Source organism: Rhipicephalus sanguineus, chromosome 4, assembly GCF_013339695.2.
Source record: "Rhipicephalus sanguineus isolate Rsan-2018 chromosome 4, BIME_Rsan_1.4, whole genome shotgun sequence".
NCBI classification, from domain to species: domain Eukaryota; kingdom Metazoa; phylum Arthropoda; class Arachnida; order Ixodida; family Ixodidae; genus Rhipicephalus; species Rhipicephalus sanguineus.
Window position 1 is genome coordinate 69276018 of NC_051179.1, and position 24841 is coordinate 69300858.

Consider the following 24841-nt stretch of genomic DNA (forward strand, 5'->3'; position numbering starts at 1 on the left):
GCTTCCCCAAAGGTAGCCAACCGGAAGCATTTCTAGTTAACTTCCCTGCCTTCTGACTTTCTATTACCCATGCCGTGACATGAAATTAACGAGGTTATCAAACGTCCAATGCACCAGCCCAGTAAGAGGCAAGGGGTAGCTGCGTCAATGTTTTTCTGCCGTGGTATGTATGCCCAGCCCGCGGTGTGTATGCACGCGGACGTTGATCAAGCAAATCACCGTGCTAGCATAGCATGTATGGTGTTGCGCTGTTATGCTCGAGGGCGCGGGATAGATTCCCTGCCACGGTGGCTGCATTTCGATCGGGTTGAAATACAAAGAACACCCGCGTACTGAGAGTCATGTGCACATTAAGGAACCCCAAGCGGTCAAAATTAATCCTGATTCCCACTCTACGGCGTGCCTCATAATCATACCTTGTTTGGCACGTAAAACGCCAGCAACAGCCAATGCACAAAGAAGCTTTGCCGCATGGGCTGTCTCCAGAAAACTAAGCTTCGAGTAGTCCACTGTTTTGTTCGTGACAAGAACTCTGTCTGTAGCACAAGTGAAGTTCAACGGAGGCATCCATCGCGTGCGTATTTCTCATAACAGTTCAGCGGCTTCGGCGAACGTGCCCCCGTACGCATCTCGTAGACAGACAGCTTTCCTTCTGCTTAGCTGTTTGCAAATAATGTAGACTACCTGCCTATCGTATCATATTCACTGCACACGGTGGCATCAGAAGGAGCTTGGTGGTGGTCAGATGAAAAAAACACTTACACATGCCGCATGCTGCATAATATGTACTTTTTATTTACGACAAAACACCGATTAAATTCTGCTCGTTGGCCCCCGTTTCCAGTAGTGGCCCTCACTATCGAATAAATCTAGCAGACACGCGCAATTCCGTTTAGAAACCAGTCTGACGCCACTAGACAGGAGAGCAAGAGCGGAACGTACTGTGCTCGCCTGACTGCTGGGATGCAACGCCACATCCGTTCCTATTCTTATGTTTTAGAAGGAAAATCTTAGAAGGATACGTCCTCCCTCATTTCTACGTATTGTGGCACTTGAATGCGCAACAGTACCGCCAGCATCCTTTAGTTTTGTTTCGGCGATACGCGCCCGCATCACCTCAACCAGTCGCCACTCTCGTCCGCGGGAGCGGCTGGAGTGGCGACTGGAGCGTCACCGTGCCGCAAACGTTCGTTGCCGACAGCGCGTTCTTAGTTTAGCGGGATAACGTTTATGTGCCCAAGCTGGGACGGTGGCGCCACCTAGAGGAGGGTGAATGCGTTAAAAAAAGTGAAAAGAAAAAAAACTGAGAATGCTCGCCTGTATCCCCCCACGCAGCAATATTACTACATTTTTTTTAGCTACAATAAAAGTAAATAAATATGAACCACGCACCAAAAGCGAAAATTTTTAAGTTGCAGATTCGTTTACACCAATCTCCCAGTTCGGCCTAGGGACGTTCGAAATAGGAAGCGATCTCAAGAACTACGCTAAGTTGTCCGCAATTCTCGGGCGTCGAAGCTACCTGAGGCCAGCGAATCCATTCTACGCAGTCGCTTGCTGCGAAAGAAGTGAATCCGTCCACGTCAACGCTAAATTCAATTGGAAGCGGGCGTCCAAAACCACCGCCTTGTTTTACGTACACTACGTTAACCACGCAAACACGGTAACGCTAAATCTGAAATAGCGTGCCTACGGTAAGCGCTACGGGTCTTTTAGCGTTCTGCGCATGCGCATTTCGAACCCGCTATTCCGCTAAGCCCGCTAAACTATAACTGTCTATTACTCGGAACAACGTTTCTGAATACTCGACGAAAAGTTTACCTCACAAAGACGGGTATCATTCGTGGGAATAAATTTCTCACGCCTAATTCGGTGCAGCCACAGAGCCCGTCGCTTGGTGTCTTTTTTCCTGATCCGAATAAAAAAAGTGGTTTTGCCCGATTCTCGCCGGTTGCTGCATCCAAAAGCGTTTAATTCCAGGTGGCAACCAGGCCTTCCAGAGCAAACTGTTTGCAGGAAATTGAAAAGTGTTAAGCACATGTTAAAACTGTTAACACGTGCACAGTTGAAAACTGTGCACGTGTTATGCGCCATATTTTAATGCGACATGCGTTATAGGGAGAAGTTGTTCGGTCAGTTTATGAGTCCTCACATAAAAAGCATTTTTTTTCGAGCTAGCATAAAAAAAATTATAGTCACGTACACTAAGGCCAACAAAACTAATAAAAGTAATGAAAACCTGAAGAATATTCAAAAAGGAAGTTCAGTGTTTGTGAGAAGCCTGCCGTATTTACTCACATAGAACTTGCTCTGGCTGGTATTTGCTAATGTTGGCTATACGCTCATTTAGCAATGTAATAAATATACATGTGTTCTACTGCGTAATTGGCTCATTCTATTAAATGGTTCGCACATTACGTTACCTTCTAAGAGGTCATCAAATAATGGTGTTCTTGACAGTCATTTGTTCTTTCGTATAATAGGAGCTTCCAAAACGGTGCCATAAATTTCTCCCTGTAACCAGCACCCGGTAGTCTGGTAGCATATTGCGATGAAGACGTTAGTGTGTTTGTATTCACCCCTGCTCTTATATCATTGCGAGCGCGAGGACGTGGGTTAGATTCCCAGCGGGTTTTGGTAATGCAATAACACCCTTGTAATTAGGTTTACGTTAACCTTATATAAACGCACGTGGCCACAATCCATCCATAGTCCTCCTTTACGACGTTTTGTTCCGCCCCTTCTGTGATTCCAGACGAGAGGAGTAGGGATGTCGCAGACCTCACGCTGCAAGAACTGCGAGACCGTGTCAGCCGTCTCGAGGCGGACGCCAGCTGCCTCATCTGCTTCCATAACAGGCGGAAAACGGTGTTTTCATGCGGACACTCGGTGTGCGAAGAATGCGCGCCCGCCCTGTCGGTCTGCCCTGTTTGCCGTCGAATCATCGACAAGCGTATCAAACTGCATTAAGATGGTGAGTTGTTGGAACGCTGTTTGACCTAGGATACCGAAGAATAAACGCAGGATTTTCAGATTTATCGGTCAAGATCCCCTTTCGCGGTCGTATTACCAAAATCGGGCAAAAATGTGATCATATTAAACGGACGACAAATGCATTATTTTCAAGAAATGTTGGCCGGGAATAAAAACAAAAACGTATTAGGCCTAAAGACGTATTATGCAGAATCGTATCAACGAGATTGCACTGTATATATATATATGTGTATATATATATATATATATATATATATATATATATATATATATATATATATATATATATATATATATATATAATATGCTACAGGTTAAGCGATAAGAGAAGCGTTTGCGAAGATCACAGTGCAGTGAAGCCAACTGTCTTTTCAACTGAACGAATGCTTATGAATGTTATACAAATACTTATATTATTCCGAATGCATTTCGGTCATTTCTTAACGTGCCAGTCCAATCAAGCAATAAATGAAATTATCTTGGGAACGATTTGTTAAAAATAACTCGGGATGTAATGGCTTAAAGGTATGTGAGCTAAAAGTAAATAACATTCCTTGATTCACTGGATTGAGAACCTCACGCACGACAGTGGTCTATAGTATTTTCACTACTAGTTGCCTAAAAGAGTAGGCAAGATACATGCGTCTTTGGCATTACAGCAGACTTGTAATGCACAGCCAAGAGAATTCAAATAGAGTGGTAAACTAAATTGACCAAGGTGGACCATTATTGATTCACGAGCAGGTAGCTTCACACTCAAATGCTTCGTCAAGCAGTATGCTGTGCCAAGAAGCTCTGTTGAACAGCGTAGTGACCCGTGGTTTCAGGAGGCGTTAATGGCCCGTGGTGTTCAGTGTCTCGGTATGCTGTATTCAGCAGTACAACGATACCTGTTTTGTTCTGCGTTGCTGACGCCCCATCAACCAAATCATCGCGATTAAATCAGTACTTTAATTGCAGAGTATAATTTCCCTGCACATGCACTGTTGCCAAAAAAAAATCAACTCCAGCACTTGTCAAACGGGCGCCGCAGCGCCACAGTTGGACTACCGAGGGGGGAGGGGGCGAGCCCCTCCTTAAAAAATGGAGGGGGGGCGCCCCCCCCCCCCCTTCGGGCGCCCCCTGACTTTAAGGACTGAGTGTAACAAGAGGCTATAAAGGAAGGACGTGCGGGTTTTAAGCGCGCGAGCATTCTTGGGATGCTGTACGCTACCTCCATCCATCGGCCCGTCTGCCTGTAACACGTTAAGATAAATCTGCCGAGAGCGCATAGCGGTGAATGCTGACGGAGGCCTACCGTGTTTAGAACCATACTATCAGCATGTGGCTTGCGGCACGTGCTCGCGTACTGCAAGTAGTGTTCAGCTCTGGTTAATGTCGGCTGGCGTGGACCAATGCAAAGAATCTCGGCTAGTGTGGGCTAATGACAGGTTCACTTAAGGCTAGGGCTGGCTAATGTTGGCTACATGATGCCTAACCTAGGCAAGTTTGGAAGCTTGTTGTTTTAGTGATGTAATTCAATGTAATGCTTACACCTTGCCTTCCAACACGCTATATTAGGGAGCTTCCGCTTCGATACGCATTTTCTGAAATCCTCGCAGGACATGCTGCAGCACACCGTGTAGGACGCGGCCTTACCGTGGAGTGAGTTTGTGCGCATGGAGAAGATCAAGGACAAGCTCGACTTGGAGGACTATGTGCTGAGCGAGGCCTCGCTCGCTGACGTATTTCTCGCCTTCTCGCACGAGCGCAAGGTGGTCGACTTCTGCGGGGCTGACGTGCGCATCTACTCCCACTCCGATCCCTGCGAAGTGCTCTCCGGCGACCCCGTGACCCCGGCACTGATTCGACAGTGAACCTTGAGCGCCTTTCCATCCACTTCTACGCACGAACATTCTAACGCCTCCCCCATCGTGCCTAATACAGTCTGCAAACGGCACACCGTATACACACATATGTATTAACCGAGATCTGCAGGCCACCAATGCAGTACAACATATTGCTTGCACAGCGGCAATACGCAACACATCGCGAATGAATATCAGGTCTCGCCGTAACCAACGAAACAAATCTGACAACTCCTACTGCTAAGCTTATATCTCCGTCGGGGTCGGTTTATATTACACTGGAATTGTGAAACGCTTTCTCCAATTCGCTGACTATACGTATATGCGGTGATACACAAAGCCGTGGTTCCAGCAGTGTCGATATGTGGACCGTCCGTCACATTCGCTGTCAATCGCGTTCACAGTGCCGCCAACGGGAGCCGCCGATCCTACGGATATCTGCTGATTTTTGCGAAAGAGACGCATTATTGTTCTCTAAGTGGCGTTCGGTGTTTACTTTGGGAAGCTAGCCTGCAGTTCAGTGATTACCACGCTGCAACAGGCTTCTTTGCAGCTGCGCAATAGCGGTATATGCAAGTATATATCATGTAATAAAATGAAAGTTTGTTCACGTAACTGCTTGCAAGTGACTCTGAGACAGTGGGGTAACCAAGGGGGGGGGGGGGGTGACACCGGGCCCGTGCCCCCCCCCCCCCCCGAAATTCTTTTTTGCCATGGCATACAGAGCGTAAAATGACTCTCGACCCCACCTGCCTGCCCGGCCCCCACTTAGATCAAGAAGGTGCACCCCCCCCCCCCCCGAAAAAAAATTTCTACCCACGCCCCTGCCCTAAGATAGTCGGAAATTTCGCCAAGATAAGGAGCCTGGTGCACAGTGACTCCGGCGACAACGTGAACATCCAGGTACCAGATAGACACCGTTCAAACAGGGTAGGTCGTGATTAGAGCATGGAGGAAAGAAAAAAATAGGAGGGAGCGCGCTTAGCGTTCACAAGCCAACCTCCTCTGAAGCCGCGCCATCCTCCTTTGAAACCGCGCCAACCTCCTCTGAAGCCGCTGGCTCCTCGCGTTCGAGGCTCACTTCCCATGATGCTCCTGTTTCGTTTCCTTTTTTTGGTGGGCTCATGAACAAAAAACAAAAATTGACGAGCGCGCGCGTCTAGCGTCCACAAGCCAACCTCCTCGGACGCCACTCCCCCCTCTCACCGCTTGCCTATCACGTGAGGGTGCTCATTTCCCAGCATGCCCCTGTTTCATTTCTTTTGGCTGGGCTTCAAAAATGTCACGTGACGCTCCCTCCTGGGTTTTTTTTTTTTTCCTCCATGGATTAGACACTGCAGCCCGCTCTTGTTGCCATCCCATTTTAGAAAAAGACAATTTATAGGCGCGTACATGTATACTGCCATCCTATTGCAGGAGATCACTTGCCCTATGTAAATGACACCGCTTTCTAGAGCAAAAATGAGCGTGCACTAAACTATGATGTGGCAGTAACGGAAACTACATTATTGGCATGTAGAAGTCGAATGATGTCACTCGTTCGATGCAGTGCTGCTGTTCGCTCAAAGGCATATTTGGCAGATTATTTTCTTTGAAGAGAAACACTTTTTCATTGGTCTTGAATGTAGTTCTAGTTTTATGTAGCATTACGACGGTGCATGGGCACCAGGCTCAGACTAGGTGTTTAGGCGATTCGTGCACATGTGGGTGTCTTCCTAAGTGACTAGGAACTTCGCTCTGTCGAGAACCTCGCCGGCAGTGCCAGCTTCACACGGCTTTACGGGTAGGTAGGTACCCGGCGGCAGCAATTTTAACGCGATAGCGCTAGAGAGCTCGTTTCTCACGAATTCCGCCGCCGGCGTCGGTGACGCGTCGTTTGTGAGCGAAAAATCGAGAAAGATGCAAATAAAATAAACAAAAAAACCTGCGGTCCCATTGAGGATAGAACCCGCGCCGTTTGCGTGGTAAGCATGTGTCCGACCACAAAGCCACGATGTTACTTGCGCCTGCTTCGAAAAAAAAAAACACTACATAAATGCCATGTATTGGAAGGAGTCTCCTTAACGCATTTTGTTCAGCAGGTGTTACGACGAAAATGAGCCCATTCGGCGATTTGTAGGCGCATTGGCGAGGCCATCAAACTACGTTTTTTGCGCGATGCCATGCTTCGAAAAGAGCCGGGATAGTGCAGCCATCACCGCTAAAAACACACACAAGGTTGCAAACAGTTCCAAAAATGGAGAACTAAGTCCATCTAGCAGAAAACATCAAGCAAACAGCAAACATTAGATAATGTACTGCCATCTGTGAGGCGTTGTGAGAAACATGTCTCCATTCAAGCATAGGGAACTGCTTTAGATCGAAAACCTGTACCATTACTATAGGTGCATCGCGCGCGCGTCTGTGTGTGTGTGTGTGTGTGTGTGTGTGTGTGTGTGTGTGTGTGTGTGTGTGTGTGTGTGTGTGTGTGTGTGTGTGTGTGTGTGTGTGTGTGTGTGTGTGTGTGTGTGTGTGTGTGTGTGTGTGTGTGTGTGTGTGTGTGTAACAACAAACACACATTAATCAGTATGCATTTAGTGGTTTAACTGCGCACTATAGGGGCCGGATTTCGTTATCGCGTTCAACTCTTAAAGGCGAAGCTTAAAGGTCCCCCAATTTTTCTGCCTCGGATCCCACAGCAGTGCCGGATGCTCGTCCATTTCACCAAGGCTGTGGTGTGCGAAGATATGCCCACAGAACTTCGCAGGTAATTGTGGGGCCACCTTTCGAGATGAGTACCCGTACCCCACCCAACGCCAGCAAAGTGTACTTGCCTGCCCATTAGCAATCCACTATGGGAATCGAACTTGCTAACTCCCGCATTCGAAGCGGAATCTCTACGATTTCTTCACAGCTGCGTTTTTTCCCCACCGCTTCGTAACGTAATTGGGGACGCATTCCAAGACAAGGCCCTGACATGCTCGCGTCAGTCAGCGCCGACGACGCTGTGCAGCGTCCGTGTGTTGTCCTGTGGTGCAACACGTTGGACTCCTAGTCGCGACGTGTAGTCGAAGTGTGTGGACTTCTCATCGTCCTTGCCTAAACCAAGACATGCAATAAAGCTAAATCTCTGGAAACCAATGGTCTCGTCTTTTCCGAAGGCAAGCAAAACCGAGCTATCGCTCGACAAGCTTGGCTTGACCGCGATCAAGCACGCCAAAGTTTGCTCCATGTTACAGAAACATCGTGATCATGATCATGATCATCATGGAGGTTTGAAGTATGAAGAGTCATTGTTGATGATTATGATGCTCCTGGGATGATTGGCACCTACCCACTCAGGGGGATCGGCCAAGTGTTGGGCGGATCATATATAGTCTGAAATTTTTTAGTGCTAATAGAGGGTACAGTGTCAATTATAATCAAAAGTTATCTTTAATGAATACTAGTTTTAGATTAGACCGTGTTTCATGACCTCCCAAATGGCCAAAATGATTATGTCGTTATGACAATTTAAAAATTATTAGCGGTTGATGTGTCGAATAAGCCGATTTGATTCGCATATGAATTTCTCCATAGCACTGAATATATTCCTGTTCGAGTTCCCCAGCACAGAAGCCCCAGATGACAAAAGTATAGTTGAAGTAACTGGCAGACCAAGGTGCCGCATTACAATTTCGATGGTTCATTTTCTGAGAGAGGAAAAACGTCGGCATTCCAGCAAGAAATGTTCGAGTGTTCATACCTCATTGCAAAAGGAACATGTAGGAGAGATCGCCAGACCAGATCTGTGCGTGTATAAATTAAGAGTTGGGATTCTGCATCGCAGTCTTGTCATTGCTACTTCTGTCTGCCTTGTTTTACATCATTTTCTGCTCCAGGGGAACTGAAGGTGCCGAAAATCCGATGATGAAGTGAGACTTGGAGTAAGCAATGATAAAGCGTGCTTTCTAAATCTGGCCGCAGCGACGAACACCGTAACTGGAAGTAGATCAAGGACTGGGCCTGCAAGGGAAGCCTTTGCCAAAGTGTCTGCAACTTCATTCAATACTATTCCTTTATGCCCCGGAACCCAAATTAACCGCAGGTTTCGCAAATGCTGTGGACCAAATACGCGCAATAATATCCGAGTACGTGATTCAGCTGGGGTTCTTAAAGCAGAACACAATGATAATGAATCTGTTACTATACTTCAAGCCTGCATCTTTATGATGAAGCCTCGTCTTCGTCAAGGGAGGGCACGTCATTGTCAAAGTTGCTGCCCTGACCAAGACGAGTACTCTTGACGAAACGAGTTCATTGATAGCATTGATAGTTCCCTGTGCCATGAGTCTATAGTTCAACAACAGTCGCGCGCTTATCTAGTGGAAGTGAAAGCTACTACCGTTTATATTTTCTCCCGCTACGTACTTTAGATATAATGCCTCCCACTTTTAATTTCTCAATTACACAATATTCCTCCATTCGAACTGTTGCGTTTTAAAATATTTTGCTTAATCGCTGCGCAAACAACCACCTAATTCTTGGCCCACTGCCAAGTGCCGTCACGTGTAATAGTTTTAAAGCGCATCGACATCGCCTCCAGCGCGTGTAGCTCGTGCTCTTGGGAGCAGCTAGCGACCCAGCCAAACATGAAACCGGCCCTCATTCGGTCATAAGCTCCTAAAGAGTCGTAAGGCCCGGTGCTGCACGTATCTTTTCCATTTGTCGTTCTTGGCGCGTTGTAGTCATGACGACGACGGGCGCCAAACCGGCGTCGATGCCACCGAGCAGCGAGCGGTACATGCCAGGTGAGCGACCTAGCGTAGTAACTTGATAATTCTGAGCTTTTGCGTGCCAAATCCTGTAAGTAATCGCGAGGCATGCATTAGTAAGGAGGAATCCGGATTCATTTTGACTGCTCGAGGCTCTTTACCGTGCAAAATTGAAGTACACAGTGTCCTTGCTTTTCGCCCCCATGACAATGTGGATGCCGCGGACGCGAATCGAACCCGTGCCCTCGTGTTTGCGTCGTGTATGGGTACAAGGCTACCACACACGGAATATTCGTGACAAGCATCCATGGCAAAGCGTTGATTGTTCTCACTAAATTCGGCAAGGTTGCTAACTTGGAAGTGATTCTTTTTTTTCTTTACTGTGATAGCTATAGAAGCGCCGTCGCCGTGCGGTTCAGTATAAATTCCAAGTGCAAGGAGAAATTCCTCAACCGGACTCACTTGGACTCAATCTCACCAAAATGTTACTCGGACTCACTCAGACTCAGACTCACGGCTCTCTCTGAGTCTGAGTGAGGGAGTTGACTTATGTGTCTGTTAGCGTATAATTGGCTTTTTCGACCATGGTGTCAATGCTCTTTAACACCAATATCGCGCATATAATTAGTACTCTACTAGGTGCCTTTTGATCTAGTACCTCCGAATATGAGTTATCAGTGGTTGCGATCCAGTAAGGACATTTTATGGCGATAGCAATTATATGGACAGTCTCGGCTGCTTTTTGCCGCCGCCATCATGCACCGTATATATATATATATATATATATATATATATATATATATATATATATATATAAAAGTCCCAAGAAAAAAATTATTCAGAAAAATGCTTCCGAAGCGCGGAATCGAACCAGCGACCTCTCGCCCGGCTACGCCGCGTGGTGCTAACCACTAGGCCACAAAGCGCAGATCCTTCATGTAGCTAACGGCGAGCGTTATATACACACCCTTTACCGCTGGCAGGACTCGGAGACGGCAGGCGCTTGTAAGCGTTTCTTCATTACCAGCTAGATGGCGCGAGGAGCGCAACGGGCGCATTTAACAGTCGTCGGCCAGCTCGCTCGCTCCTCCTAATATTTGCGCAGGGAGAACCTTGCCCTTCCGCTGTCTGCTCGCGCGGTAGTTGCTGCCGGGGGGCAGATGTTTCTGCAGCGTAGCAGCGCGTCCATCACGGGCCGCTTTTCTTGCTATCGCATTCATTGCTTCGCCCTTGCGGCGAATCTGTGACTTCTTTATTGAAAGAGGTGACACACACAAGATATTTTTATCAAGCACTTCCTGTGAAAGAGTTTGCAGGGGGAGGTCAACCTGCCTCCCTTCCTCCCTAACTCACGCCTCTGATTAATAAATATTGAGCTGGCGTATGAACGCTAGTGCTTTGAAGTATGTGTGAGTCGACGGCAGTATAAACGTGAGCCGACATAAGGCTGATAGTAATGCTGAAGTTCTGTAGATAGAACATAGGTCGGCTAAAAAAGTGTGCAGCTCGCTCAGACTCACGCACGAAGTATAGTTTGAGCTTACAGCTCACTCGGAATCAGACTGTCCAAAATTTTCCTCACTCTGACTCAGACTCACTAAATTATTTCACAACCGGACTAACTCGGACTCAAGCTCACCAAAATATTACTCACCCGCACTCACTCAGACTCACGGCTCGATCTGAGTCTGAGTGAGGCTGAGCGAGTCGACTCATGAGTGAGTTTGCCGAGCTATGCCCAAGACCACTATTCCTCGGCGGCTCCAGAGCGAGGTTTGTCGGCGGCCCGCGTGAGCGTAGTCGGTAGCTTATATGAAACCTGGCCTGCTCGGGACAAACCTTCGTGGAAAAGGATAATATATACAACTGGGATACATTGGGACAGTGTGGTCTGTAAATAGTGAGCAGCTGCGGTCAGCATTCGTGGCGTCACTATATATGGCCGTGACTTGTGATCACAATAATGCGGGTACTATAGTAACCTTTCTGTCAGCGCATTTTTTTTTCCTTTCACTTAGATTTGCATTTGGATTAGCCGGCTATGATGATCCCATTTCTTTTATTTTGAAGTATTCCGCGGGCACCAAAGCAAGGAGAAATGTCATAACAGAAGCGTCAACCGGTGTTATGACAAAGCGCATGAAGTAGTACTGTGTATTGCCGTGGCTGTGAGAGATGTTTCTAGTGAAAAGGATGCAACCCTGTACGGACTGACTGTATGTATAATCGCAGCCGACACGAGCAAGCGGAACTCGATAACGCAGGAGAGGGACCTGCAGCGAAAGGAACGCAGCTTCCAGGAATGCCTCGCGTTTCTCATGCCCGTCTACCTGCTGCCTTTCGTCATCGGCGACAGGGTAAGACTGTTTTAGTGTCCATTTACAGACAGACAGACAGACAGACAGACAGACAGACAGACAGACAGACAGACAGACATACAGACGGATAGATAGATAGATAGATAGATAGATAGATAGATAGATAGATAGATAGATAGATAGATAGATAGATAGATAGATAGATAGATAGATAGATAGATAGATAGATAGATAGATAGATAGATAGATAGATAGATAGATAGATAGATAGATAGATTAGATAGATAGATTGATTGATTGATTGATTGATCGATTGATTGATTAGATAGATGCGTCAAACTTTATAGAGTTGTGCGCATGCCTTTCCACACGCAGGCCGGCACCAGCATCTACTGTGTCCTGTTTACACTTGCGGGTCTCATGGGCCGCCTTCTTCCGGCGACCGTCGCTGCCATGCTTCCCATCGTAATCCTACCACTCGGCGACGTCTCCAGCGCGGACAGGCTGGCCGCTGAATACCTGGGCGTCAGTATAATATGCGATTGCGTTTAGAACTTTCTTCAATACATCCGTTGCCTCGTTATTTCAGAGCCATTTGCATCGTTAACTTCGGTAAACGTGGCATGCCCCTATCGCTGCCGCCAGTTCCGAGGCAGTGAGGATCCAAGCAAACCCCTTTAGAGCTCGACGGAGCTCTAAAGGGGTTTAGCTGAAATTAGCTGACGTTTATTACGTATATGGTCACTCCAGAAAACCGCGCTCCGAGGTGCGAGGACATTCGTGAGCTTGAAGCGACAAGGTGTAGAAGGGAGAATTAAGTGGCTAGTTCTTCGGCGGCAAAGCGGTCCGCCATAGTTTCTGAATGAGGCAGCCGCCTTGGTGACAAAATGGAGTTACGTTAGCTGTATGCTCTTGCTCTGACATGCTGGGCCACACTGGAACGTATGTTTCCTCGCCGTCTCCCAATGAGTGAGCGTCCGACTGCCTGCTGTTCACAAAAACGACACATGCACACGCAAATACGCTCGGGCAAGATTTGTTCCGTCTTCTCAAGGAAGCCTGCGGAGAATCGGGACGCGCCTGATGTTTGTTGTGTTTGGCGACAGCTTTAATCCCGCGGGACGGCAGTGTCCAGGCGAACCGTAAAATGCAACTTCTAATAAGACCTCCTCTGTCCTTTCCTATGCGAAACACTGCAAGGAAAAGAGCCTTCACTTGTCATTGTCACCGTTGTTACTTGCACATTACATATCAGTGTACGCAGCGTCCGGAGGCTGCCATCTCGCCTCTGTTGAACAACATTCTTTGAACTGGTCGTGGGAGGCGCGGCTCGCGGAACTGGAAATGGGAAGCCAACCGGCGACCCTTGACCAGGCCCGGCGAGCCGCTGTAGCCAGTGGGGCCCTGGAAGAGGCAAGGGGGTAGGCAGAAATTTTTTTCGGGGGGGGGGGGGGGCACCTCTATGTTCTGAAGTGGGGGCAGGGCAGGCAGATGTGATCGAGTGTCATTTTGGGCTGTGTATGCCATGGCAAAAGAAAAAAAATGCAGTGGCTTAGCTCGGCCATGCCAGGATATACGTAGCGTTAGCAAAGGTTCAGCTGATTATTCTTAGCTTTCCAGATTGTCTGGGAATATTAGCCTTCTGTTCATTCTTCGTACGCTGAACCGCTAATTGCCAGGCAACTACTTCGGGATCCGATGAGATAAGCTTCTCGGATCTTCTGCGCCGTCGAGCAGCATTTGCGCTCTCCTTCTCCATGGCGTTACCCACCTGCAAACGCCAGTCAGAGGCGCTATCAAGCGGCCCCAGCGCAGTGTCAGACGGCGAACAGCGAAGGCGAATAGCTGCGCGCGCGCCGGCGCAATTGTGTCTATGGCTGCGACGTCACTCCTCTCGAATGCGGCGCAGACCATCAGCGGCGAGCCGCGCGCGGCGGTGTCGGAGAGTGCATAAGATGCCAGCTCCGGTGACCCAGCTGTGCGACATCACTGATACTCGCGCATGCGCAGCACGGCTCATGACCCTCCACGCGAAATCAGCTCCGGCTAGGCAAGTGTAGCTAACGCTACAAAATTTTGGGGGGCGGGGGGGGGGGTCACGGGCCCAGTGTGCCCCCCCCCCCGGCTACGCCACTGGGAAGAGGGGCATCACCCACCCTAACCATTCCAAGCCCTGATATGTAAATTTTCTTCTTCTTTGCCAATCTGTGCAGCCCCACGTGCTGATGGCGTTCCTTCTGTTCGCCATCGCCATCTTGGGCGACGAGACGACCGTCTTCTTCCGGCTGTGCCTGTACGCCTTGCAGCGTTACGCCCTGCGGATGCAGCCGCTCTTCCTGTACCTGCAGTTCCTGGTGTTCGCGCTCAGCCTGCTGTTGCCCAGCAACCTGATCGTGGTCTTCAGCACCGTCTTCATCGACCGCTTCGTCACCACCGTGCACAACGAGATCGTGGGCAGCACGGACCAGCGCAGCAGCGTGCGCATCCAGACGAGCTCGACGCTCAACTACTTCGACGAAGGCAGGCGTCCGCGGTGGGGTCGCCGCAGCAGCATAACCGCCCTCGGCCGCAGGGCACGCAGCGTGTCCATGGTAAGCGACACGACTGCCGCAAGCGAGGCTTCCGCCGGAAGTTCGGTCATCAGGCAGTACAGGATGCACCCGGCCTCGCCCACGTTGGAAGCGCCGGACACCTCGCCATCGGACTGGAAAGTGAGGGAAATGCTTCTCATTACCATGGCTTTTGTACGCGCATACTACGATACACCTACAACCGCTGGTCATCAAGAGTAACAGACTAGACTCAAAGAGAAGGTAATCGTGCGAGGTGCAAGCAGAAGACCGTCTTGAAGGCTAGTTGGTTCATATCGAACGGGTGGCGTAAACTTTGCAAGCATGAAAGAAGGAAGCAGAAAAACAGACAGCTCTTTCCTGCCTGCGTTCTTTCCTGTCGCTTTTTCTGCTTCCTTCCTTCGCGCTTGCGCAGTACGCCACCCGTTCGATGGGAAGCAGAAAGTTAGGTGGGCACATATTATTCAGAAGTTTGCGGGGATAACATCGCCGCAGCAAGCACAGAACCGTGTTAGATGCAGAAAAAATGGGAGAGGCCTTTACACCACTGTAGTGGACGTTGACAGGTTGATGATAAGGAATACTAATGCAGTTATGATTACTGCGATGCCTTCCATATAGGAGCTACTATTAAATTCAGACAGTGGTATTGACAAGTTGATTGAAGCTCTTGGCGAGCACAGAAATACGTAAAGGTGGGCATCGGTGTTCGCCATTCGTTTTCAGTCAATTCGTGCGTGTGTAATAAGTAGAGGCCGGATTTGTAGGCACTAAAACAGCTCGTTTTAGGCGCCAAAAATAGGCAGGAAAAACAACGTCTCAGGCTTCCAAAATAGTAAATATAGGCACAATAAGTTTTCACATAAATGCAAATAATTTGAAACGAAGACGTGCGCGAGCTCTATCTACGAAAGGAAATCAAAAATGTTATTGCTTAAGATGGCACAAAGGCGTTAAACAGTTGAACATAGCAGTGCAATGTGCTTTGTCCCGCATGGTTCGCAGAACACGGTCTCTCCCGTGTTCTGCACGGTGAGTCAAGATTCCACTGCCGAATCAACACACTCCTGGGTGTCTTCTCGGCATGACTGAGAAGGGCAGAGTAGGAGCAGAAAGCCAGATCGCTAAAACACCAGAAGGGAGGGATTCCTCCTATTGTCCGGGTCGAATCGCGTAGAGCCAATTTCTCCCCTGCCAGTGAATCACTGGCGTAACCAGGGGGGAAAGGGGGTTCAACACCCCCCCCCCCCCCGAAACTTGTCAGTTTTGCATGCGTATATATGCGCGCATGCATACAAGCGCACTCGCGAACATACATAGAGTATGGTTGAAACACCCCCCCCCCCCCGTCCCTTCCGAAAAAAGTATCTGGCTACGCTGATACCGTGAACACCTTACAAGTTAACTTACAAAAACAAAAGCCGCGTGCACATCATATTTTCCTTTCTTTTTTTTGCTCTTCACTCTCCTTTCTGCCACGGTCTCCCATTCGTGAACCGCGCAAGCCATGTCTCTGCGGCGGCGAATGTGCATGTCCCACTTCACGGCTGCTAGCAGTTGTTTCCGGGAGTTGGTCGAACTAGAGGACTAGGTTGAACCCCATTGTTCCGAACAGTCAGTGTTGCGCGCTAGCATGAATAACGGTCTCAAACTGCTTCCGGGAGCGCAACTTGAGGATCAGTAGTGTTAATACAAGGGCCAGTTTTGAAAATAGGCATTTATAGGCATTTGTGAGCATTTAGGCACAAACGACAAAAATAGGCATTTATAGGCTCTATAAAAAACACTATAAAAGCCCTTCTTAACCTCTAATTCATGCTCATATACCAAAGTGGCACGATAGGAGCGCAAGGAACAAAATAGACATTTGCCTAAAATCCGGTCTCTAGTAATGAGGGATGCCGGCATGCAGCAGTTCTTTCCACAGATCGGCAAATTCATTCATGAGACGACTAACTCATGCTCACAATGATTCAGACCTAGCCACGAGCCTAGTAAGCCCGACTCAGTATGATTTCGGCGAGTTTGAGTGAGCTCAGTGTAATATAATTTCGTTAAGTCCGAGTCCAAGTGAGTTCGGTGGTGTTAATAATTTCGACGGAGTTATATTCCGAGTGAGCTTGCCTGAGTATTATTTTTGCCGTGTTTCAGTCGGAGTGAGCAACAATGAGTATTCGTTTTGTGAATATGGGTCCGAGTAACTCCTAAGCAATAATATTTTCTTAGAGTGAGCTCTGTTTGGTTTGGCTATCTAAAGTTGCGGCGACCATAGAGTTTCCTAAAATTAACTAGAGGGGACTCTGGCACTGCGATCGTTCAGCTACCATGGGAATGATGGGTAGTACACAAATTTGCCTAGTCTTCGTGCTTGCGGCTGCAAACTTACTTGTGGCTTTGTTTATTGCCGAGTTTTGGCGTTCGTTTCGGATAAAAGAATAGACCGTTGTGAACTTCATGACCAGATTTGAATTGCTGAGCCTAAAGAAGTTAAAGTGTCGAAGTGAAACTGCTGACTTTTGCTGAACTTTGTTTTTCGACAAAGCGGATGCAGCCGACGCGGAGCCAAACGGAGCCGAAAGTACGAAGTTTAGACAAATTTGTGTACTACCCATCATTCCCATGCTGGCTGAAGCGTCATGCATTGCAGCTCCCATAGACACTAGCGCCAGAGTTCCCTCTAGTAAGTATTGTAGGAAACTCTATGGCGGCGACGGCTGAAATGCAATATGGCGCGCCGCGCACATCGCACGACGACTTTAGTGCACGGGCTTCGTTCACGTTGTCGTCGTCAGACTCCGTGGCCGCCACTGGCAACCTTCACCCTCCCTTCAACGAGCAAGAGGCGCCACATTTTACGAGCGCTGTTATCACAATGACAAGGCAAGTGAAGTACACACTGTGACTAGTCACGGCGCCGGTCCTCGAATACCCCTCGTCTCTGCTCCTATAGGTCCGCGCCTCCGCAGCACGCTAGAGGCAGGTTTGGAGGTTGGGAAGGCTCGCCGAGCAGAGTGGAACATCCGGGTGCACGTTGGCATTGTATGCTGTGTAAGCTTTCCCTTTCACCCTTGCAATCTAGGTCAGACAGGATAGTGCTTGAATCTGCGTTGCGATGGCTGTGACATTGGAAGAAGCGAGCGAGATCGGCGCCAGCGATAACGCTGTTGAAGATCTTCCATGGTTTCTCGATTTGGGTGGGTTTAGGCGATTGGCTCGGTACCTACTCTGCGTTCACTCTACCGTAGCAATTGTATTGTGCCTGTGCTCTTTGCATTCGTGCAGAAGCTACGCGAGCTCGCATTTTTCGCGACTGACGACTGACGTCATGGTGGTTTACTAGTGCTACGCGTATACGTCAGCGCGCGTTTGTGGCGATTTGTACGAGTGGCACTTATATTGCTTCTGCGGAATGGGCAGACTTTCCTAATGCTCAGTGTCAAGCATCACCTTCGAGAAATCTAGCAAACTTCGCAGCAGACGGGACACAAAGAAAGAACAAAAATGTACTGAGTACTCCAAATTTCCTGTTGCGTCCCTAGCGCGAAATAATTGGCCGAGCATTTGTCACAAAGCAATAATAACGCGCACAAGCGACTTGCTTGATTACTGAAATTGTGTTACTGTGTATTACTCAACGTATTCCTACCTTATTGCTTAATCAATGTATTTTCTTGAACCGTGCATGCAGTCTTGTGGTCTCGGCGTTCTTTCTTTTTTTTTTACCATGAATCATACCTTTATTTCATTGAAGGGGACGGCTCTCTGCCACATTCGGAGATAACGAATACCTCTTAACCTTCGATGTAGGAAAAAAAAGTCAGTTTCACCGCAAGGGCGAAGCAATGAATGCGATTGAAGCAAATTGTAGTGTTTAACGAAGTGAGGCTGGCAGCTAACTGTTTTGTATCCGGCCTCGCGTAACTACACAACGCTGGTGTAAGAGAATACGGCCGCTCCAGGGGGATGCTCTCCGCACAGTAACTTTGCGTTGAGAGCGCAGCACGAAGAAGGGTATACGAGCCGCCCGCTGTGATGGCATTGAAGATATCGCGCGCGCCAGCGATCGCGATCGCGCCCTTAAATCCAAAGTTCAAAGTAGTGGCTGCTCGCGCGACAACACCCCCCCCCCCCCCGCCGCTCCCCATCTCGCGTCTTTTTTCATGGTCGTTAAAGACGGTGGGGCGTTTTCTGTCTGCTTCGACGGCAGGCCTTTCGAGCGGGGGGATGTTATCGCATGCACCGTCCGAGCGACAGAAACAGGCCGGCTCGTTTGATCTCTGCTTCGGCCGCGGTCGTCCCCCCGCTCGCGCGCTTTTACCCGCGGTAGAACAGCAATGCGCGGGGGGATCTTATCAATTTGGACTTCATACCGGAAGGACGGGACGGCGACGGCAACGGCGACGGCAAAAACCCGTCAAGACTGTCCATATAATTGCTATCGCAATAAAACATGGTTGATCCCTCTGTCATAGGAATCGGCATAACACGAAAGTAAAACGTGTCTTCACAGACGTAGTTGAGCGCTTGTTGTGGACTGTTTCGCCCCGAGGGCGAAAGAATCAATGCTATAGCAACAAGTTGTAATGTGACGTGAAGAACGGCAAGCTGCTCGAAACTTGCAACGCGCTGCTCAAGCAGAAAGGACGCACGCAACGAACATACACAGGATGAGCGCGAACTAACAACTGTCACAGCTTGACAGTTAAAGCGCGCTGGTCAAATACAAAGAAGGACGCACGAAACGAACGCACAAGTATACACAGGATGAGCGCGAACTGTCACAGTTGTAACTTATTTGTTTGTAAGCAGCGCGCTCCTTTCGCAAAAGCGTCCGCTGCAGTGAGCGAAGTGACCTTCGTGCTCTCTGTAACTTCAGCGCAAACTTGCGGTGATGCACAAGACGTACAAGATAAGCGCGCGCGCAGGAGCGACCACGCCCTGTAGAGGCGCACGTTCATTTCAACGCGTGGGGCGACGCGCGCCGTTCGCGCCATCTCGCTAGTGAAAACGAAAACACGCTGATGTACCGCGATCTCCGATTGCAGGCACCGGCAAATGGTGTATATAAATAGCACGCCGTTAGTATATCCAAGAACGTGCCGCCTGTGGCGGAGTCGTTTCGCGCTGCGCGCTGGCGATCGACGGGTCGTAAGTTCGACTCCCGGTGGCGCAACTTCTTCTTCAGTTTTTTTCTTTGCCATATGTTAGTCTTTATATTTTAGAACGTCATATCCGTGAAGGAAATGCGTCAGTGGGTGCATGGTGGACCCCGACATAAAACACTTTCGTGTTAAAAAGACTTTTGCGTGACCTCTAAATCTCTGGCAGCAGATGCCGAAGGGCGCGCGCAAGACTTCCTTCAGCGGATTCGACCAGTACGAAGGCGACGAGCCGTGCCACCTGCCCGTTCGGCGTATCCGCTCGTTCAGCGTGGAGCCCAATCAACCCTCATCCATTCTGAAGCGCAGCCCGGCTCCACCACCGCCGCCTTCGTCGCCGCTGGCGTCACAAGACATGAAACCATGGACTGTTGGCATTACCGGAGGAATCGAAGGGCGAAGGGACACCTTGCCCATGGGGGAATTCTGGATGCAGATGCAGGAAGCGGCTCTCTTCGCGACTCCGACCAGCTCCCGCGACTGGCACGATGATGCGTCGATGCCACGCACTGTCCCGGCGTCCATCGCCATGTCTTCATCCTCGTCTTCGTTCTCGACGGGTAAGCATTTTTTTTTTACCGGCGAAGCTGTTTACCTGTAGCCTCCGTCACATCCGTTCCCAAGGGTTTACAATGAGCGTCTTACGTCCGCATCGGGGACATTGGGGAAGCCCGCTAACGCCTATATAGTCGTCGCGGCGTCTACGTCGACACGAATGCTTTTAAAAGGTCAAAGAAAAAAAAGCAACCGGAGGAGCTTTGCGCCAGTGTTCACCGTCTTGCATGCGTAATCATGCAAATCGCAATTAAATTTTGCAGCGGGATATCTCGGGGTACAGACATGCTAGAAGAATTCTTTCAAGTGGAACGATGCAGAAACGCAACTGCCTCCAACTTTTTAATAATACAAACATGCCCGCTTGCTGCACTCATTAAAAAGTTTCTTATTCAATCTCAGTTAATTAGGCGTCTGACAGCGATAAGTATTGTGTGACTTTGTGTCCCCCAGTATACATAACCTATCTGCAAAGGTGGCTTTCACGTTCTTATTCCCAGTGCTGAATTTTAACGAAATCATAAAGCTTAAGTTTGAACACCCGGTACATAGACGATTAAGATGTACAGGCCATTTCACACTTTGTGGAAAACTCGAAGCGCATTGCAATGTGCTTCGAGTTTTCCCCTAAGTGGGAAACAGCATGTACATACACAAGGGATGCTGTGTAGAGGTGAGGACGAATGTCAGTCATATATGTGCGCTCGCACAACATACAATTAACCTTTCGCAACACGCATTTCCTTCAACAGCCCAGTGCAGTGCAATGGCGAGTCCCGAAAATAAACGGGACACTATTGCGCTGCCGGCGGATTCGTATGCGGCCGCCGTGTCGCAGCAGCCGACGTCCTCCACCTCGGGGACCTGGTCCTCGCCGTCCCCGGGTTTGGGCAAGAGCGCGGCGAGCATTGCGAACCCCTCGCCGTCACGAATGAGGGCCAAGCGTCGTCAACAGGCCGTTAGCTCCCTGTCTACGAAGGTAAAGAGCCTGACGTCGTAACATTGCGCGCTGGACAGGCCACAGGCGAAGTACTGTAGACCGGCATGACGACTATCGGATCTCTTTCTATAGCTGAAAGAATTAACCTGTCAAAAGGACGGACAAAGAAGAACAGTGGCACACACCATAAAGTTTCATAACAGTACACTAGAGGGAAATCTGGCGCTAATGTCCGTGGGAGCTGCAACGCATGACGCTTCAGCCAACATGGGAATGATGGGTAGTAGATGGATTTGCCTAAGCTTCAGTTCTTTCGGCTGCGTGTGGTTTCGTGTGGCCTGCAGCCGCTTTCTCGCAAGAGGCAGTTTAGCAAAAGTTCAGCGGTACCACTGCACCACCTCAAACCTTTCAAGCACGCCAACTCAAATCAGCTCACGAGGTTCAGAGCGAGACACTCTTTTATCCGAAACGAAAGCCAAAACACAACAGTCAACAAAGCCACAAGTGCGTTCGAAGCCACTAGCACGAAGGGTAGGTCAATCCATGTACTACCCGTCATCCCATCCCCATCGGTTCCATAGCCAGAGGGGCCGGAATATTGACGGGGGTGGAGGGGGGAGGGTGTTTTACCGAAAATAAATAATCAAAATAGGGGTTTTTTTCAAATAGTCAAGGCCTTCAGCAAGTGCCCCCCCCCCCCCCCCCAAAAAAAAAAAAAAATTCCTGGCTAGGGGCCTGATACCCATGATGGCTCAACGAACGCAGCGCCACAGTTAACTCTAGTAAATTTTGTAGGAAACTCTATGGCAGAGACAATAACTGGACTATCACCTGTGCTTCATTAAGAAACACCATCTTTCAGGAAAACCACTGGTGCACGCGCTGTCAAGGAACTTGGGTTCCTATCACATTGGCGTTAGCTTCTCGGTTTTCAAGTAGCCCTTTGCTATTTTGTTGTTTGAACAGCGCATGCACCCCTGGTTTTCCTGGAATATGGTGTTTGTTAATAAAGCACAGTTGATCGTCGAGTTGTTGTGTGTGCCATTTCGCTCTCTTTGGTCCTTCGTCCTTTTGATGGGTTAGTTCTTTCAGCGTTATGTACCAACCAGGGCTGGGCAAAGATACTTTCAAATTGTATCGCGATACGATACAAGATACTCAGGCAAGAAGTATTTGAGATACAGATACAAGATACTGCAACACTCATTGTATCCGATACGATACATTCCAATTGTATCTTAAGATACTTCGATACATTCTCAAATGTGTTAATATACTATATCTATATAATGCTGCATTAAACGCCTATGCACATAGATGTTCTCTTGAAAATTAACTGCGACCAATTGTGTTTCATTTGAATGAAATCTCTGTTAGTATCTCAAAAGTTTTGTACTTCTTGTTCAAGGCATATCTGTTTCATTCTGAAACAACTTATTGACGCTGTTTTAGCTGCTTAACATGACAGCTCTTTATACATTTCGCTGATAGCGGTTCATGCTTGTAGCTTTTGTAACTGATGGGCGCTAGTCGCTGCTCTGCTTGCTGACCAGCAAGCGGGTTCGCAAGTAACCATATGAACTCAATATGAAGCCTCCGCACGATTGTGCAAATACCGCTGTGGAGTTTTACCTTGCCGGTAAGCATATTACGGTTTTCGCAATAGCGGATCACCGGACAGGTGTACGTACGCCACCAAGAACATATGCAGCCTAGAAACGTTTCAGACGAATTGTACAGTTGCGCAAAGCGCTGCTGGACACCGCCACTATTCACGTTATTGAGACTTATAGATCCGATTACCTGGTGATAGCAACAGTAATAGGATTCAGGGAAGCCTAAACAATGAAAACAAATATATCCAAGTAAAATACAAAAGCGGTTCTGTATCAAACACATAGAATAAGTATAGAAACACGATACAGGAGGTACCCCCAGAGCTAATAATAATTGTTGCGTTTTACGTCGAAAAACCACGATATGATTATGAAAGACGCTGTATGGAGGGCTCCGGAAATTTTGACCACCTGGGGTTCTAAAAGCTACATATAAGCACACGAGCCTCTACCATTTTCCCTCCATCGAAATCCGGCTACCGCGACCTTCGGGCCAGCAGTCAAGCGCCATAAGCACTGGACCCCCGCGGCGGCTAACCCATAACAGCTACGACAATTAAATTCGGTGCCTATGAAAAATGGCGTAAAACGACTCTTTGGGACGCTCATGAGAAAAACGGAGCATGTGGTATAACAGTGTATCTCGAATATCTTTGCCAACGTATTTAAGATGGCGCCTAATAATTTACGTTATTATAATGCAACCTCAAATTTGCTAATTTACTTAGCAGTAAGCAGGATTATCGTTACTGTATACTCCAGGCACGCCCAGATTATTATATATTTGTTCTCAACATCACCTTTACATAACAGTAAATTCAAGTGGAATATAAGTATATAAACTTATATTCCACTTGCAGAAGAACAGAAGCAGAAATGACGCAGACAGTTAAAACTAGGAATAAAGCAGAGAGCTTACATTGGCAGCACGTTAAAGGCATAAGCAGACCGCCAGAAAAAAAAAAAACAATATAGAGACATAGGTATGTACGGGATGGAGAAGAAGGACAGCTAAGAAATAACTTCTGCTAACAATGAAATTATGATTTTAAAAACTCTTTGAATAAAAGAAAAAAAACGCCAGGCCTGCGCTGAAACCGCAGCACAGTCCACAGCGAAAGCTGGAAGAGCGGCGTTTCAAGAGCCCGTTGTAAGCTCTCTTGGGGCTACAATACAAGTACACTAGAAAGGTACCCACTACACCATAAATCAAATTTTCGTGAAGTTGGGAAGCGCCTACTAAGCCATTATTCGTCATTCTGCGGAGAAGCGAGGCACCAGCTACACGTCTGTAAGGGATTATGTGCACTTTTGTTGACGCGACGACTGATGACGATGAAGAATTACGGCTCAGCCCTTTGTAATGGGTTGGAAGCTTTAAACGGCCCACCAGTTATGTAATTGGCACTGGGTGACGCCCGGTCGCTATTTCCCTCTGCCGTCATGCTGTATAACATACGCTGACGTGGGAGAGAGACGGGGGAGGGGTGCGAAGAACTTTACTGAGACCCCAAGGAAATGGATCATGCGCTTATGGGCTTCCTTGGCAACCAATACAAGTGCACTTGCGAGGAACCCACTACGCTATAAATCATTGTAATTTTTGAGAAGTAGGGCAGCAGGCACTGTGCCATTTTTCGTCATTCTACGGAGAGCCGTGCTATCTGCTAAACGCATGCAAGGCATTATGCGCACTTTGTTGATGCTGTGCCTGATGACGACGAAGAATTATGGCAGAGACCTTTGTAATGGGTTGGAAGCAATCAACAACCTACTCGTTGCGCAATTCGCATTGTGTGACGCCTGGTTATAGAATTCGCGTTGTGCGACGCTTGGTGCTTATTTTACTCTTCTACCACGCTATATTGCATATGCTAATGTGGTTCGTTCCCGACACGAAGCGTGTATAGGACCTTTTTGCAAAGCAGTTTCAACCGCCGGCATGGCTCAGAGGTTGAATACTGGGCTCACACGCAGAGGGCCCAGGTTCGAACCTCGTTCCATCCTGGAATTTTTCTTATTTTGTTTTTTTTTCTTATTTCGAGCGATACTGGTTACGGACACCGGCGGCGGCGGCGGCAGCGGACAACTACGGCGCCAAAAACGGCC

At 48.4% G+C, this 24841-nt stretch overlaps 1 protein-coding gene across 1 annotated transcript in view; it reads left to right on the top strand.

Moving 5' to 3' along the window:
• The first annotated feature begins 9541 nt into the window (after nt 1–9541).
• The window catches only part of LOC119390195 (uncharacterized), a 42054-nt gene continuing 26754 nt past the window's right edge, over nt 9542–24841 (top strand). The window contains exons 1-5 of the mRNA XM_049414689.1: nt 9542–9610; nt 11807–11931; nt 14106–14603; nt 19794–20181; nt 20929–21155. Coding sequence (XP_049270646.1) covers nt 9550–9610; nt 11807–11931; nt 14106–14603; nt 19794–20181; nt 20929–21155 — 1299 coding nt within the window. The 5' untranslated portion in view covers nt 9542–9549. The remainder of the gene's footprint in view (nt 9611–11806; nt 11932–14105; nt 14604–19793; nt 20182–20928; nt 21156–24841) is intronic.